Raw genomic sequence first — 13,844 nt, 5'->3', positions numbered from 1 at the left:
GAGTGCCCGTCGCGGCCCACGTCCCCCCTTCGTCCTTAGGGCGCCCACGCCGCTTCCCACGGCTGGATTCCTGGGTGGCTGGAGGGCTTCTGAGGGAAGAGTGCTTCGACTTGGGGCGCCCGCGTGAAGGGTGAAGCCCTGGACCCTGGGGAGACGTTGGTCAAGCATCAGGAAGCTCCCCGCTTCAGGAGGAGCGAGTGGGCTGCCTGGGGCTGGGTCCACAAGGGCCTGGGCCCTCTGCCAGGGAGGCGGCAGCCGCCCTCTTGTCCCTGCTCTGCCCCGAGCCCCGGAGGCTTCCAGGAAATCCTGTGCACATGCCGGCCCATCTGGGTCACTCGGTGCCACCTTCTGTGTTTCAGCTGAAGCGCTTGAGGGAAGCCGAGAGCCAGTATCGCCCCCTGCTGGACAAAAACAAGCGCCTGAGCCGCAAGAACGAGGATCTGTCGCACGCGCTGCGGCGCATGGAGAACAAGCTCAAGTTTGTGACGCAGGAGAACCTCGAGATGGTGAGGCGGCGTCTGGGGGCTCAGCCCTGCCCCCCATGTGACACGCCTTCCTTGGGTGGGTGGGTGGGCAGAAGGGGCCCGTCGGGGCCTCCCCCCACACCTCCCGGGCACACGGTTGTACCCCTGGAAGTAGAGCTGGCCAAGGCTCGGGGAGCCCCAGGATTCGCACCAAGTCCCCGACGGTGGGTTGGTCGGGCTCGGGGCCCCTCGAGCCGCCTCTGCTTTGCTCCCCCAGAGGCAGCGAGCTGGACCGATACGGAGGCCGAGCTCCCTGAACGACCTGGACCAGAGTCAGGAGGAGAGAGAAGTGGACTTCCTGAGGATGCAGATGGTGGAGCAGCAGAACCTGATTGATGAGCTGTCCAAGGTAAATGGAGGCCACCCTAGGGAAGCTCCGCCCGGAGTCGGGAAGACCTGAGTTCAAATTCAGCCTCAGACGTCTAGGCAAGGCTCTTCCCTCTGTCTGCCTCGACTTCCCCGTCTGTCAGTGGGGCAGTATTAGCGCCCACCTCCCAGGGGGCTCAGGAAGATCCGGTGAGCGAGGAATCGGGAAGGCCTTCGCCCAGAGCGACTGGGGGGTCCTCGGGGCAGCGGGAGGGCGGGCCCAGAGGTCATCGCTTGTCTTTTCCCTTCTAGACCCTGGAAACTGCAGGCTACGTCAAGAGTGTCTTGGTGAGTAGCCGCCACGCGCTGCCCTCCCTCCCCGAGCCTGGGATTGCTGTGGCTCCCTTATCTGGCTCAGCCGCGCCATTCCTCAGGATGCCCCTTTGGAATTCAGGGGATGGAAGGACTCGAGCTCGTTCCTGAGTGGCTCAGCTGGGACTCTCTGGGCTGCTCTCTGGGACGGCTCCCGTTGGGTGGCTCCCCTTGGCGTCCGGCCACATTTGCTCCGTCCCCCAGAAGGCCTTTGTCCCTGGCTTCCCCGTCCACCTCCCTCCTCACCTCCAGAGGTCTCGCTCCCAGCCTGGGGGCAGAATTCCCTGGCAGAGCCCCATCCCAAGCGGGGGCCTCACAGAGGCTTCTGAGTGCCCAGAAAAAGTCTGGTGTCTGGCGTTTCCTGCCTCGGTTTCCTCATCTGCCCGATGGGCTGGAGCAGGAAACGGCCTTGGCTGGAAGACCCTGGTTGGGTCACGTGAAGTGGGGAAGCCTGAGCAGGGCCAATAAAGTGGGGGCCGAGAGGGGGTGCTTGGGGCAGCCGGGGGGGCCGCCGGGCTCACCCTGGCTTCTCCCCCATCTGGCCCAACCAGTCCTCAGCGCTTCTGGGACGGCTCCCAAAGGCCGGGCTAATGGGCTGGGCCAGCTCCTGGCACCCCCCCCAGGAGAGGGCCCAGTAAAAGCACCTGGACTTCGGGGTGCTGCGCGCCCAGGACGGCTCAGAGGGGCTGAAAGCGAGGCAGCCCGAAGGCCTGCCCCGAAGGGCTAAGCAGGGCCTTGGGGCGTCGGGGCTAGAGCTGGCCTCCGAGCTCAGAGGCCCTGGGTTCGAGTCTAGCCCCTGACCATCCTCCTAAGGGGGGATCCCACTCGTGGCTGGCCTGCACGGATGGAGGGAGGCCTCGCCGCGCCGCCAAAGGCCGGCTCTGGGGAAACCGAGCAGCATTTCACCAGACGAATGATTGTTCGGAGCGTCCCATCGAGTCGGCAGACACGGGCTTCTCTTGCAGGAACGGGACAAGCTGCTGCGGCTCAGGAAGCAGAGGAAGAAGATGGCCAAGCTCCCCAAGGTGGGGCTCGGAGAAGGGGGCGCCAGAGGGGCAGGCGGGGTCCCTCGGGATGGGGGGTCACATGAGCGGGGGAGGCTGGGGGGGAGGGCGCAGTGTCACATGAGCCAAGAGGGGGAGCGGGGGGGGGCACAGCGTCACATGAGCTGGGGGGGGCCGGGGGGCATCCAGAGCACCCAATGAGGAAAGAGCTGAGGGGGAGAGCGGCCGCCATCTTGGAACATGGCCCATGAGGCTTGGCTTGTGTTTAATGCATTCTGTTCTGCTCAGAAGCCCGTCGTGGAGACGTTTTTTGGGTATGATGAAGAGGCGTCCTTGGAGTCCGACGGCTCGTCCATCTCCTACCAAACGGACAGAACGGACCAGACTCCCTGCACGCCTGACGATGACCTGGAGGAGGTAACAGCCCTTAAGCCGCCCTATCGGGCCCATCTGCCCCCCCCCCACCGCCATGTTTGAAAGCGTCGGCGCTGGCGTGGGTGGAAGGAGGGCGAGGCAGTGGAGGAAGCCCCTCATGGCCTTGGGGCTCGGGGTGAGTTTTCTTCCCTCTCTGGGCCTCAGTTTCCTTTTCTGAAAAAGGAGGGAATTGGATGAGGTCATCTCTGTGGTCCTTCCCGAACTTGTGTTCAGGGGTCTGTTATTGCTCCTCCCTCGCAGCAGGCCCCGAGTCAGGGAGACCCGAGTTCAGATCCAGCCTTAAAGGCCTCCTCGCTGTATGACCCTGGGCAAGTCCTCTAAGGCAGAGCTAAGCCTGGCCTCCGCCTCCCGGAGCTGCCTACGTGGCTCCCACCAGACGATGTCTGTGACTTGTTGGGCGCAGAGCCGGGCGCACAGCTGCGCCAGGAAGCGTTTCTGCCTCCCTTTCCTCGCCAGTCAGGGGAGCCCGGCCAAGGGCGCGGCCAGCGGAGCAGGAAGGCCTTGATGGCCGGGGCAGAGCCGGCTGTCGGTGAGCGCCCTCTCGGGGAGGAGCCGGAAAGGGGCCGAGGCAGGAAGCAGCTCCAGGCCAGCCGTCCCTGGAGCACGTCTAGCTTTAGTCAATGGCTCTGTCAGCGTTTCCTGTTCTCCCAGACGAGGAGAAACAGCCAGATCCTCTGCCTGACCGTCTCTCCCTGTGTCTGTGTGTCTCTGTCTCTCTCCCCCCCCTCTCTGTCTCTCTCCCCCCCTCTCTGTCTCTGTCTCTCTCTCTGTCTCTGTCTCTGTCTCTGTGTCTCTCCCTCTCTCTCTCTCTGTCTCTCTCTCTGTGTCTCTCTGTGTCTCTCTGTCTCTCTCTCTGTCTCTCTGTCTCTGTCTCTCTCTCTGTCTCTCTGTCTCTCTGCCTCTGTCTCTCTGTCTCTCTCTCTGTGTCTCTCTGTCTCTCTCTGTCTCTCTCTCTCCCTCTTCCTCTCTCTCTCTCTCTGTCTCTCTCTGTCTCTCTCTGTCTCTCTCTCTGTGTCTCTCTCTCTGTCTCTGTCTCTGTCTCTCTGTCTCTCTCTATCTCTCTCTGTGTCTCTGTCTCTCTCTCTCTCTCTCTGTCTCTGTCTCTCTCTCTCTCTCTCTCTGTCTCTCTCCCCCTCTCTGTCTCTCTCTCTCTCTCTGTCTCTCTCCCCCTCTCTGTCTCTGTGTCTCTCTGTCTCTGTCTCTGTCTCTGTCTCTGTCTCTCTGTGTCTCTGTCTCTCTCTCTCTCTCTCTCTCTCTCTGCCCCCCCCCCCCCGCTCTTTAGGGAATGGCCAAAGAGGAGACGGAGCTGCGCTTCCGCCAGCTGACCATGGAGTACCAGGCTCTGCAGCGAGCGTACGCCCTGCTGCAGGAACAAGTGGGAGGAACGCTGGATGCAGAACGAGAAGTTAAGGTCTAAATGACTTCCACTTCATGCAGATCAGGCCACGCGGCCACTGACCCCCCTGCCCCCCCCCCCACTCTGCTGGCCTAAGAAAAGGTGGTGTCGGGCCCACCTAGAGGAGGAGAGGGAGGAAGAGACAGACAGACAGACAGACAGGAGAGGCGGGGAGGGACGGACAGTCGGGGGGGGGGGGGGAGGGGGGAGGTGCAGGCAGGAAGACTCGGCCTTTTCCCAGAGCCCCTCTTGTGCCCGTTCGTCAGCTTTCTGCCCCCGGGGGCGGCTCCTCAAGGCCCTTCCTGGATTCCTCTCCCGGGTGGGCTGCTGGCGTGTAAGCAGAGGCCCGCCGCAGCTGCCCCCCCGCATTGGCAGTGACTGTCCGTGAAGCTGAGCCTTGGGTGGCCCACAGCAGCTTGTGTCCGGGCAGGGGCTGCCTCGTGCCCCGGGAGGGGATCATGTGACTTCCCAGCTGTGCTCTTCTTGCACTGGAGAGAGCGGCCAGACCGGAGCACGTTCTGGGCATCAGAGGCCACTTCCCACACCAGACCTGGCCCCCCTCCTGTGCTCGCCGCTCCCTCGCGGAGGCGTCGCCCCGTCTTGGCCTCGGGCGCGGCGTCCCCAGCCCAGCACCCCTGGGTGCCTTGTGGCCGGCTCCCAGGAGCCCTCCCGTGGCGGCCCCCTGAGCGTCTCCCACGCTGCCCTGGAGTTTAGCAGGAGCTCTTTCACTATCTGAGGAGACGTCCTCAGGCTGGCGCCCCAACAGGGTTCTTGGCTCACCCAAGCAGCTGCTGCCTCACACCGATGGATCGCGGCTCCTCTGGGCCCCTCCAGCAGGGATTGGAGCTTCGCATTGAGCGCCGGCCGGTCTGCGGTGACCTCGCGGCTGTGTCCACCCTGTCCTGGGCACGGCCTCGAGCCTACTTATGGCGAAGCAATGAGGGAATGAGCTGGAGGATTCAAGTCTGCTCACGTCCCAGATTCCAGGACGCCTCCGCGGCCCCCTGAGCCCCGGCCCGGCCCCAAATGGTGCTTCAGCTTTGGCCCCCCAGTCCCGAGCAGGCCTCCACCTCTGGGGGAATCTTTTCCTCATCTTGGCCCTGCCCTGCCCATCCACACTGTCCGTCCATTTCCCTGGTTCTGCCCTCTGCAGGGCTTCCTGACTTCCTCCAGATGAGCGGGCAGGGCAGGGCGTTGTTCTTTCCCTCTTTGAGGTGAACATGCCCATTGCCCAGAGCGGGCATGGCTCAAGGCCCTCAACCTTCTCCAAGCCCGCCTTGAGTTCTCTCCAGCATGCCAACACAGGAATGAGCACAGTATGGCAGACGTGGAGCGCCCGCGCCGAGGAGCGGGCGGACGTGGAGCGCCCGCGCCGAGGGGCGGGCGGACGTGGAGCGCCCGCGCCGAGGGGCGGGCGGACGTGGAGCGCCCGCGCCGAGGGGCGGGCGGACGTGGAGCGCCCGCGCCGAGGGACGGGCCACCTACACTGAGGGACAGGCGGATGTGGGGTGCCCCCGGCAAGGAATGTGCGGACGTGGAGTGCCCACCCTGAAGGATGGGTGGATGTGGAGCACCCATGGCGAGGGATGGACCACCCACGCCAAGGGACAGGTGGACATGGAGCGCCCGCGCCGAGGGACGGGCCACCTACACTGAGGGACAGGCGGATGTGGGGTGCCCACGGCAAGGAATGTGCGGACGTGGAGTGCCCACCCTGAGGGATGGGTGGATGTGGAGCACCCATGGCAAGGGATGGACCACCCACGCCAAGGGACAGGTGGACGTGGGGAGCCCGCACCGAGGGATGGGCAGACGTGGAGAGCCCACTCCAAGGGACGGGCCCCCCATGCCAAGGGATGGGTGGACATGGAGCGCCCACGCTGAGGGACAGGCAGATGTGGAGTACCCGCTCTGAGGGATGGGTGGATGTGAAGCACCCACTCCAAGGAATGGGCCACCCACGCCAAGGGATGGGCAGACATGGAGCGCCCACGCTGGGGGACAGGCAGACGTGGAATACCTGCTCTGAGGGATGGGCGGACATGGAGCGCCCACGGAGAGGGACGGGTCACCCATGCCGAGGGACATGCGGACATGGAGTGCCCACGCCGAGGGACATGCGGACATGGAGCGCCCACGCTGAGGGATGGGTCAATGTGGAGCACCCATGCCGAGGGATATGCACCTTCTTCTTCCTAGAAACTTTCTTTTCCAGGAAGTCCTCATCGACTGTTGTGTCCTAGTGGCGTCTTGTCACGAGCCTGCTGATGGACAAAACCTGGGCATCTCCATTTTCCCAGAAGGGCAGCTCTCTAGCCACATCTTCTCCCTCTAGGAACTGCAAAGTGGACTTATGGAACCCAGGCACAAGATTTTGTGAAGTGACTATTTGTGTAAAGTGGACACGGGTGCGAAATTTCCTTCTGTGATATTTCATTCCATGAGCCAGCCAGCCAAGCATTCTCTTCCGTAAGATCGTAACTCTCCCTCCCAGCTTGGTGTCATCTGTGAATTTGGAAAACGCACCATTGACGCCTTTTTCCAGGTTCCCAGAAAAGTGTTCAACAGCAGAGCCAAACGGAGCCCCCTGGACATCTGCACCCAAGTTAGCATCCAACCATCGATGCCCACTTTGGGGTCTTTGCCCTCTACACTTGTGGAATCAATTGGAACGTCCTACTTTCTTCTATGCCCCATCTTTCCATCTTTCCCATTAAAAACAGCTCGAGATGCTTCATTAACACAAGCTTTGCTAAGTTCCAGGTAAGCTGTCGCTATGAGGGTCCCGTAACCTGTCCAGAAGAGGCCCTTTGAATGTTGCACTGGCATGACCTAACATTGTTGGCGAACCATGAAGAAACCTCGTCGTCGCTGCTTCCCTTTCTACCTGTCCATCAACAAGCTCTTTAAGAGTATGTTCTAGGAATCAGTCAAGCGCACGGCTACAGGCCATGTGGGCTCCGTTCTTCATTTTTTGGTGAAAAATCACAGCCCTGTTCCGAGGATGGCACCCCGACAAGAGGATTCGTGGGTACCCGAAGTAGCTCTCGCCTCTTGCTGGCAGATGGTTCCCCCTTCATCGGTGTCAACCATTTTACAAGGACTAGGAAACTTCTAGAAAGGAGGAAAGACCACTTGTGGGAAGGGCGGACCGCCCGGCATTAGCCATGGCGGCTTGGCCTCCTATCGGATTCATTCCTAAAGCCAGTGGCTTCTGGACTCCTGCCTTCTGCTGCTTTGTTATTTCACCTTCTCTGGGATGGAGTCAACCCTGGCATTCCTCATTACTGCTAGTGACTTGTCCCTGGGGTCTCGCTGCCTCCGTGCCCCACCCCTGCCCACTGTTGCACTGCCGCACAAAGAGCCCCCTCCCCCATGGGAACTCGGCTCCTCTGGCACTTGTGGTCAGCCTGGGCTGCCACCCAGGGGAGGTCGCGGAAGAGGCTCCAGGGGAGGCTGCTTGTCAGCGGCCGGAGTCAGAATGACGTGGAAACGGAACTTTCAAAGAGCGGGGGGGGGGGGGGGTGGGACAGGACGGGGCCAGTCACGGGGGGTTTCCTCTCTGCAGCCTTCCTGAGAGCTGGCCACACGCAGTGCTGTGAGCACTAAAGCGAGTCCTTCCTCCTCGAAGCCCCGCCAGGATTCTGGTCCTTAGAGGCTGGAGAGCCGTGTGTGCCCCCGCAGACTGGCCGCCTGGCCAGGGACGCTTCCTTTGTCTGTGAGAGCTGTAAAATGGGCGCGCTGACACGTCCTTGTACTGCCCAGCCGCGGGGCTACTATGAGGAAATCGCCGGAAGCGTGATGGCACCATCTGAGTGTGGGCGGCCTCTCGGGGCTCTGACAGGCCGAGGACCCAACGGATCCGCACTACAGTTGGCATGACCGATGGCCACCTTCTCTCAGGGTGTCACCATGTCAAAGATCGGTGGTTAGCCAGGCAGGCAAAGACGGGGGGTGGCACGAGCACTTGTCCCAAGGGGCCAGACGCTGCCTGCGGCCAGCCTGGGCAGCTCCTCCGGATGGTCGCTTCCAGGGACGCCGGGTGTCTGCGGCCTAATGGGCAGGGCCCTGGGGCTCCGCACCCGGCCCCCACACCTGGCCCACGAGCTTCTTGAGAAGCGCGCCTCGGTGGGCAGATGCTCTGGGAGGGGGGGAACGCCGCGATTCAGCCAGGACAGAGTTCTGTGATGGAGCGCTCCGGAGCAGGCCCTCGGCCTAGCCGCACCTCCGTGACCACAAAAATATGGTTTTCAAGACTGAATTGCCAAAACTGTAAAAATAATTTTAGTGTCTTGATTTATATCAAAAATAAGTGGTCGCCATGGGAAAAATTCCCAAATATGAACTACCCAAGTCAGCTGGGTTTGATGGAGATTTTAATTAATGCGAATGAATGAATTAAGGGAAGGGAGAGAGGCAGAGTAAGAGGGAATAGTAGGAAAAGGCTAGAGCCTAGGCCAGATGGCCTAGGCCTGTCTCTTTAAGAGAGAAACTAAGTCAGTCTTTCATCCCTCACCACAAGAATTTGTCCCAAGCAAAACTCCAACTAAGTTCAGAGGCCCAGCTCCTCCACCTAGTCCGAGATCCAACTCACCTAAGTTCAGAGAGCTCCTTTTAAAGAGAATTTTCTCTTGTGTCACCTTCCCTAAATGTTCACATCTACCAATCACAGCAGACGTTTCCCCCAGGACTGTTCATCCTTAGTTCTCATCTTCTTTTGTTCTCACCTTCTCTGATTCGATTTATCTTCTGAGTATTTCACACCTCTTTTGTTAAGCTCTCCCTTTGTAAGTTGCTTGACCTTTTAGTGATTAATTTAACCTTTGTAGGTACTTAGCACCCCTTTGTATTAGATCTAAAAATAGACCCAGCTTAAGGTTCCAGCTTTACTATAAGTATGAGTCGGGGACTTTCCATTGTTCAGTCAGGAGTTCACAACTTTATCTTCCCCTAAGGCACTGTCTGAGTAGGGTGGAGTAATTTTAAGATTCACACCTCCGGCCCTGGAGCTTCTTGGGCCGAATCTTGCTTTGGCTGGCAACACGCAGCTGGATTATTGTCCTCCGTAAACAGTGGCCACCCTGGACAGTAGTGAGAAGGGGAGGGGGTGACCGTGTGTCCCGGGATTTGAGGCCCCCCTCAGATTTTCTTTAGGCGGGGGGAGCCAGGCGTCCTGGCAGCAGCTCAGTTTTGGGGTGGGAGAGGAAGTTTGATGTCTCTTTTCTCCCGTCCTACAGACTCGTGAGCAGCTCCAGGCCGAAGTCCAGCGCTCCCAGGCACGCATCGAGGACCTGGAGAAAGCCCTGGCTGAGCAAGGACAGGTAAGACGGGCCGGATGGGCCACCTGCACAGGGACCAGCTGTCCTGCTTGGCATATGGCCGGGGTCCGCGTGATGTCAGCAGAGTGCGCTTGGGCTCAGGAGGGCTGCTCCTTGGCTCCGGGAAGCCACTCCCACAAGGGCCTTCCCATGACCTCCTGGGCTGGACAGCACCCTGCTCAGAGACGAGACGCCTTCAGATCTGACTTGGGATGCTCATCCCCCAGAAATTCTGCTCTCCGTGGTGGGTGACGGGGGACCCTCAGGAGGGGGAAGAGGTGGGCAGCATCCTCTCTGTACAGGGCTATGATGCAAAGGATGGGTGGACTTGGAAGAGACCCTTTCTGATCCCCACTTGGCACTCAGCACCCATTTCCATAGTGAGGGAATCCCAGACCTATCCAGGTGCAACAGGACAAAAGGTAGCACCAAAGGGAACCCCTGGGGGAACTAGGCTTCTCTGGGACTTGTGCCTGGCCCCTCGAAGTAGATGGATGCCGCCGTGGACCCGTGCTCTCCCCACCTGTGTAGGGCACGTTGGGTTCCTTGTGGCAGCCTCACTGCCTTCCTCTTTACATGCGGGGCCGATCCCGAAGGACCTTTCCTGCTCCTGCCTTCTCCAAAGTCATCCTGTGTTTCCTCCCCTTCTGGACTTTGGGGTGCACCGTTATCTTCAGAGCCAAGTGCACGTGACCCCCGGGAAGGCAGGGGACTGCCCAGGTCGAGGCCAGCCTCGAGTTGGAGAGCTGAAGGGAAAAGAAATTCTCTCTTTGGGGGCCCCCGTTTTCCAAGGAGATGGAGGTCATGCCGGGCCGGGCCACAACAGTAGTTCATCCCCTTGGACGGGGCTGAGATAGGCTCCACCGAGGCGCCGTCCTGGGCTGTAGGTCTTCTCCAGAGCTATTGGGGATCCACCGCCCCCACTTTGATCCCATCTTTCCTGCCCCCCCTTTCTTAAGCCAACATTTTCTTTGGAGACCACGGCCGGCGTGCTCGCTCCCCCGCGGCCGGCGTGCTCGCTCCCCCGCGGCCGGCGTGCTCGCTCCCCCGCGGCCGGCGTGCTCGCTCCCCCGCGGCCGGCGTGCTCGCTCCCCCGCGGCCGGCGTGCTCGCTCTCCATGGCAGCCTTCATAGACTCGAGTAGGCGGGTGTCGGAAGGGCTGAGTCAGGCTGATGGGGCTTCGCTAGGAAGCGTGAGGACAGCTTGTGGGCAGCCAGATGAGGCCAGAAGACAGCAAGGTCCTCCTGAGCGCCTGAGCCGGCTCCCCTCCTCTCACTGAAGGGTCCCCCGTTGAGGATCTTCTGCTCATCCTGTGGCGCGCTCGGGGGCTGGAGCCAGGCGTTTGCTGTGTCCCGAGCCTTTCACACGCCCTCCACGTGCCCCTCAGGCTCTTGTGTTTGCTGGCAAAGAGATGATGATAGATGGAGGCGAGGACTCGGGCTCAGGAAGAGCCACGTTCAAATCCTGCCTCTGACCTGATCACGTCTCCCGACCTCTCTCCGCCCGCCCGAGTTCCTTCACGCATAAGACGGGATGACGAGAGCAGCCGAAGCCCAGGAAGCCCCGCACGGACGGACGACGAGGGGAAGAGCCTGAAATCCGTCGGCCTTCCGCAGCCCTGGCGCTCCCAATGGCTCTGCTACGGCGAGATCCTCCCTGTGCAGGCTGGTCCCTCCCGGTCGCCTTCATCAGTGTCCGCCCTGGCCAGGCAGAGCTCCCCGGAACTCCGCCGGCTTCCTCCTCTTCCTCGCACGCGGAGCTCCATCTCTCCGCTCGCTCTCCCTCCTGCCTCCCCAGCCGAGGCCCAGCGGCGCCTTCCCTTGAGGTCCTCCAGGCTGGTCGCGGCTGCCCTTCGCTGAGGCAGGGGGCCTGGCACCAAGCAGACAGGCCGATGCCCAGGCTTGAGCCCGTCCCTCCTCAGCTGCTGGCGGCCCGGAGAGGTTCCCCATGGCGCAACCGCTGACTTCAGCCTGGCGTTTACCCGGCCTGTCTCCGGCCTCCCTTCCCTTCATGCATCCCATGTTTAAGCCTTTGCATAGGGGTGTGCGTGTGCGTGTGTCCAGGCAGTTCCCACATTGTACCCAGCCCCAACCCTGTAGAGGAGCAGCTTCTCACTGTTACACTCTGTCTGCTCTCTCCCAGGAGCCGGCTCAGAGTAGGGGCTAGAAATGTGTGTGCTTAGGTGGGTCGCCCATGGTGCTCTGCTCATCCCACGCTCTGCCCGTCCTGCCCTCTGCTCTGCCTGCCCCGTGCTCTGCCCGTCCTGCCCTCTGCCCGTCCCGCCCTCTGCCCATCCCGCCCTCTGCCCGTCCTGCCCTCTGCCCGTCCTGCCCTCTGCCCGTCCCGCCCTCTGCCCATCCCGCCCTCTGCCCGTCCTGCCCTCTGCCCGTCCCACCCTCTGCCCATCCCGCCCTCTGCCCGCCCCATCCTCTGCCCGTCCCACACTCTGCCCGCCCCATCCTCTGCCCGTCCCACGCTCTGCGCACCCCTTCGTTCAGCCCCCCCAGGTTTCTGGGCTCTCTCTCCGCGGGGGGCTGGACCCCGTGAGCTCCTCCTGCCCCAGCGGCTGGTCTCTCCACACCCCGCCAGGCTGCGTCTTCGTTTCCGGAGCCAGCGAAGATCCTGTCGGTCGAGGACTTTCTGCCTCGGGCCAGGCTGCTGCTGGGGGACAGAAATAGCCCATGGCCGGGCCGGGCCGCTTCTCTGAGAGGAGGGGAAACTGAGGCAAAGGGCCGCTTTCCTTTGACTGCTCCCTCTTTAAGTTGGTTTTCTGTTCCTCTGGACACAGCTCGCGCCCGCCTCCCGCCTTCTGCCCAAGGGGTTCTGGAGTCTTGTTAGGGCTTTCAAGAAGGGCGTCCTGCCCGCTCGCGCCCCGGGGGGCTCACAGGGGCCGGGATCGCTCCGAGCTCCCTCCAGGACCCTCGCCGGAGCAGAAAGGCGAGGCTGGTCCAGCCCATCCCTGACGGCCTTCCGCCTGCACCTCGGCCCGGACTCTTTCCAGAAACAGAGCCGGAAAGGCCTCCAGGAGCCCCCAAGCCGTGGCCGGCTGCCTCCTGAGGCAGGCGAGCCCGAGGCCCAGCCCCAGGGAGAGGCGACAAGCAAGTGAATGGAGAGGGCCAGGCTGGGCCAGAGCTCGCCTTCTCCCAAGCCAGGCGCTCTGCTGTGCCGCGTGGGCACGTGCCGTCGGCAGACATCCCCCTCATCCCCCCGGGGGGCTTTCTGCCCCCCCCCCCCGGCTGTTGCCCCGGGCCCGGGCAGGCCGAGGCTGCGTGAAAGCCTGACCCATCTCCGGGCTGCACGTGCCGGGACCGTCCTGTGATCCCGCGTGTGCGGCTGCTCCCGCCCTATCGCCGTCCCCCAGGCCCGCGAGGCTCGGGGCTGGGCACAGCAGGAGCGGCATTCCGGGTCCCCTTCTTGCCTCTCGGCTGCCATCTTGGAGCCTCGGCTCGGCGCCCCGCTTCGGCCTGGGACGCTGCAGAACTGCGTCCACCAAGAAGAACCGTGCAGGGCCGGCCCGACGGCTCGCCTTCTGGGCCTTGTTCCGCCGTCCGATTGGCTCCCCCAACCGTGGGTCGTGCGGGGATTCGGTGGACAATCGTGTCTCCATCCCGAGGTACCGAACCGAGCCGGATCTGGGCCTGTCCGTGGGAGGCCCCCCACTTCCGTGTTGGCTGCCTGCCGTGGGCGCGGCTGCTCCATTTGTGGCCGTTAGTTCGTTCCGCCATCTTCCCCTCGGAACAGCGCAGGAAGCCCCGCTGCAGACTTTGCCAAAGGAGGAAGCCGGCCAGGAGAGGAGGTGGGGGCCTCCTTGGCCGGCCCTTCGGTGCCACGGGCTCTCCCTCAGGGTCAGGTGAGCACTCAGACCGGAACCAGACCGGACCGGAGGCTGCTGGTCTGCAGGAAGCAGTGGCCGTTCTCGGCCCCCTTCGGAAAACGGGCCGATTTGAGCTTCTCTGGCCGGCCGCCCGTCTGCTCTCGCGGCCTCGCCAGGGGCTCCGGAGGCACGTGGACCGGCGGCCAGGCCAGCGTCGAGGGGCCCCGCTCCCCTCCCGTCATCCCCGGCCCTTGTTCTCTCCCTCATCATCCCGGCGTTCCTGCTGGCCCCTTCGGTCTGACGCGTCCAGCCTGCCGTCACTTTGAGGAACAAACCGAACCTGGAGGAGGTTCTCCTTCTCCACATTGCTGCCGTGGCTGAGCGGCACAGTGGGCAAAGGCCCGGGGTCAGGAGCACTCATCTCCCTGAGCTCAAGTCTGACCTCAGCGGTTTGGCCCTGGGCCGCTCACTTCAGCCTTTTTGCCTCAGTTTCCTCATCTGTTAAATGAGCTGGAGAAGGGCATGACAACCACCCCAGGATCTCTGCTGAGAAAGTCCCAAACGAGGTCACAGAGAATGAAACACAACCGAACAACAACAACAGAGGCTGAAAATAGGGGCAGCTGGGTGGGATAGTAGATAGAGCACCAGGCCTGGAGTCAGGAAGACCTGGGT

At 62.3% G+C, this 13,844-nt stretch overlaps 1 protein-coding gene across 5 annotated transcripts in view; it reads left to right on the top strand.

Annotated features, from left to right (window-relative positions):
- JAKMIP3 (Janus kinase and microtubule interacting protein 3) overlaps window positions 1-13,844 on the top strand; it is an 85,998-nt gene that overhangs the window by 46,028 nt on the left and 26,126 nt on the right. For 4 of the 5 annotated variants that reach the window (XM_056794887.1, XM_056794884.1, XM_056794895.1 and 1 more), the window contains 7 exons: window positions 360-506; window positions 742-873; window positions 1,143-1,178; window positions 2,168-2,227; window positions 2,495-2,623; window positions 3,924-4,052; window positions 9,275-9,358. In XM_056794887.1, the coding sequence (XP_056650865.1) occupies window positions 360-506; window positions 742-873; window positions 1,143-1,178; window positions 2,168-2,227; window positions 2,495-2,623; window positions 3,924-4,052; window positions 9,275-9,358 (717 nt within the window). The remainder of the gene's footprint in view (window positions 1-359; window positions 507-741; window positions 874-1,142; window positions 1,179-2,167; window positions 2,228-2,494; window positions 2,624-3,923; window positions 4,053-9,274; window positions 9,359-13,844) is intronic. The other variant, XM_056794889.1, reaches the window with a different exon arrangement.

This window comes from Monodelphis domestica, chromosome 1 (assembly GCF_027887165.1).
Source record: "Monodelphis domestica isolate mMonDom1 chromosome 1, mMonDom1.pri, whole genome shotgun sequence".
NCBI lineage: Eukaryota > Metazoa > Chordata > Mammalia > Didelphimorphia > Didelphidae > Monodelphis > Monodelphis domestica.
The sequence above is the reverse complement of the archived record's forward strand: the minus strand, read 5'-3'. Positions and strand labels throughout refer to the sequence as shown.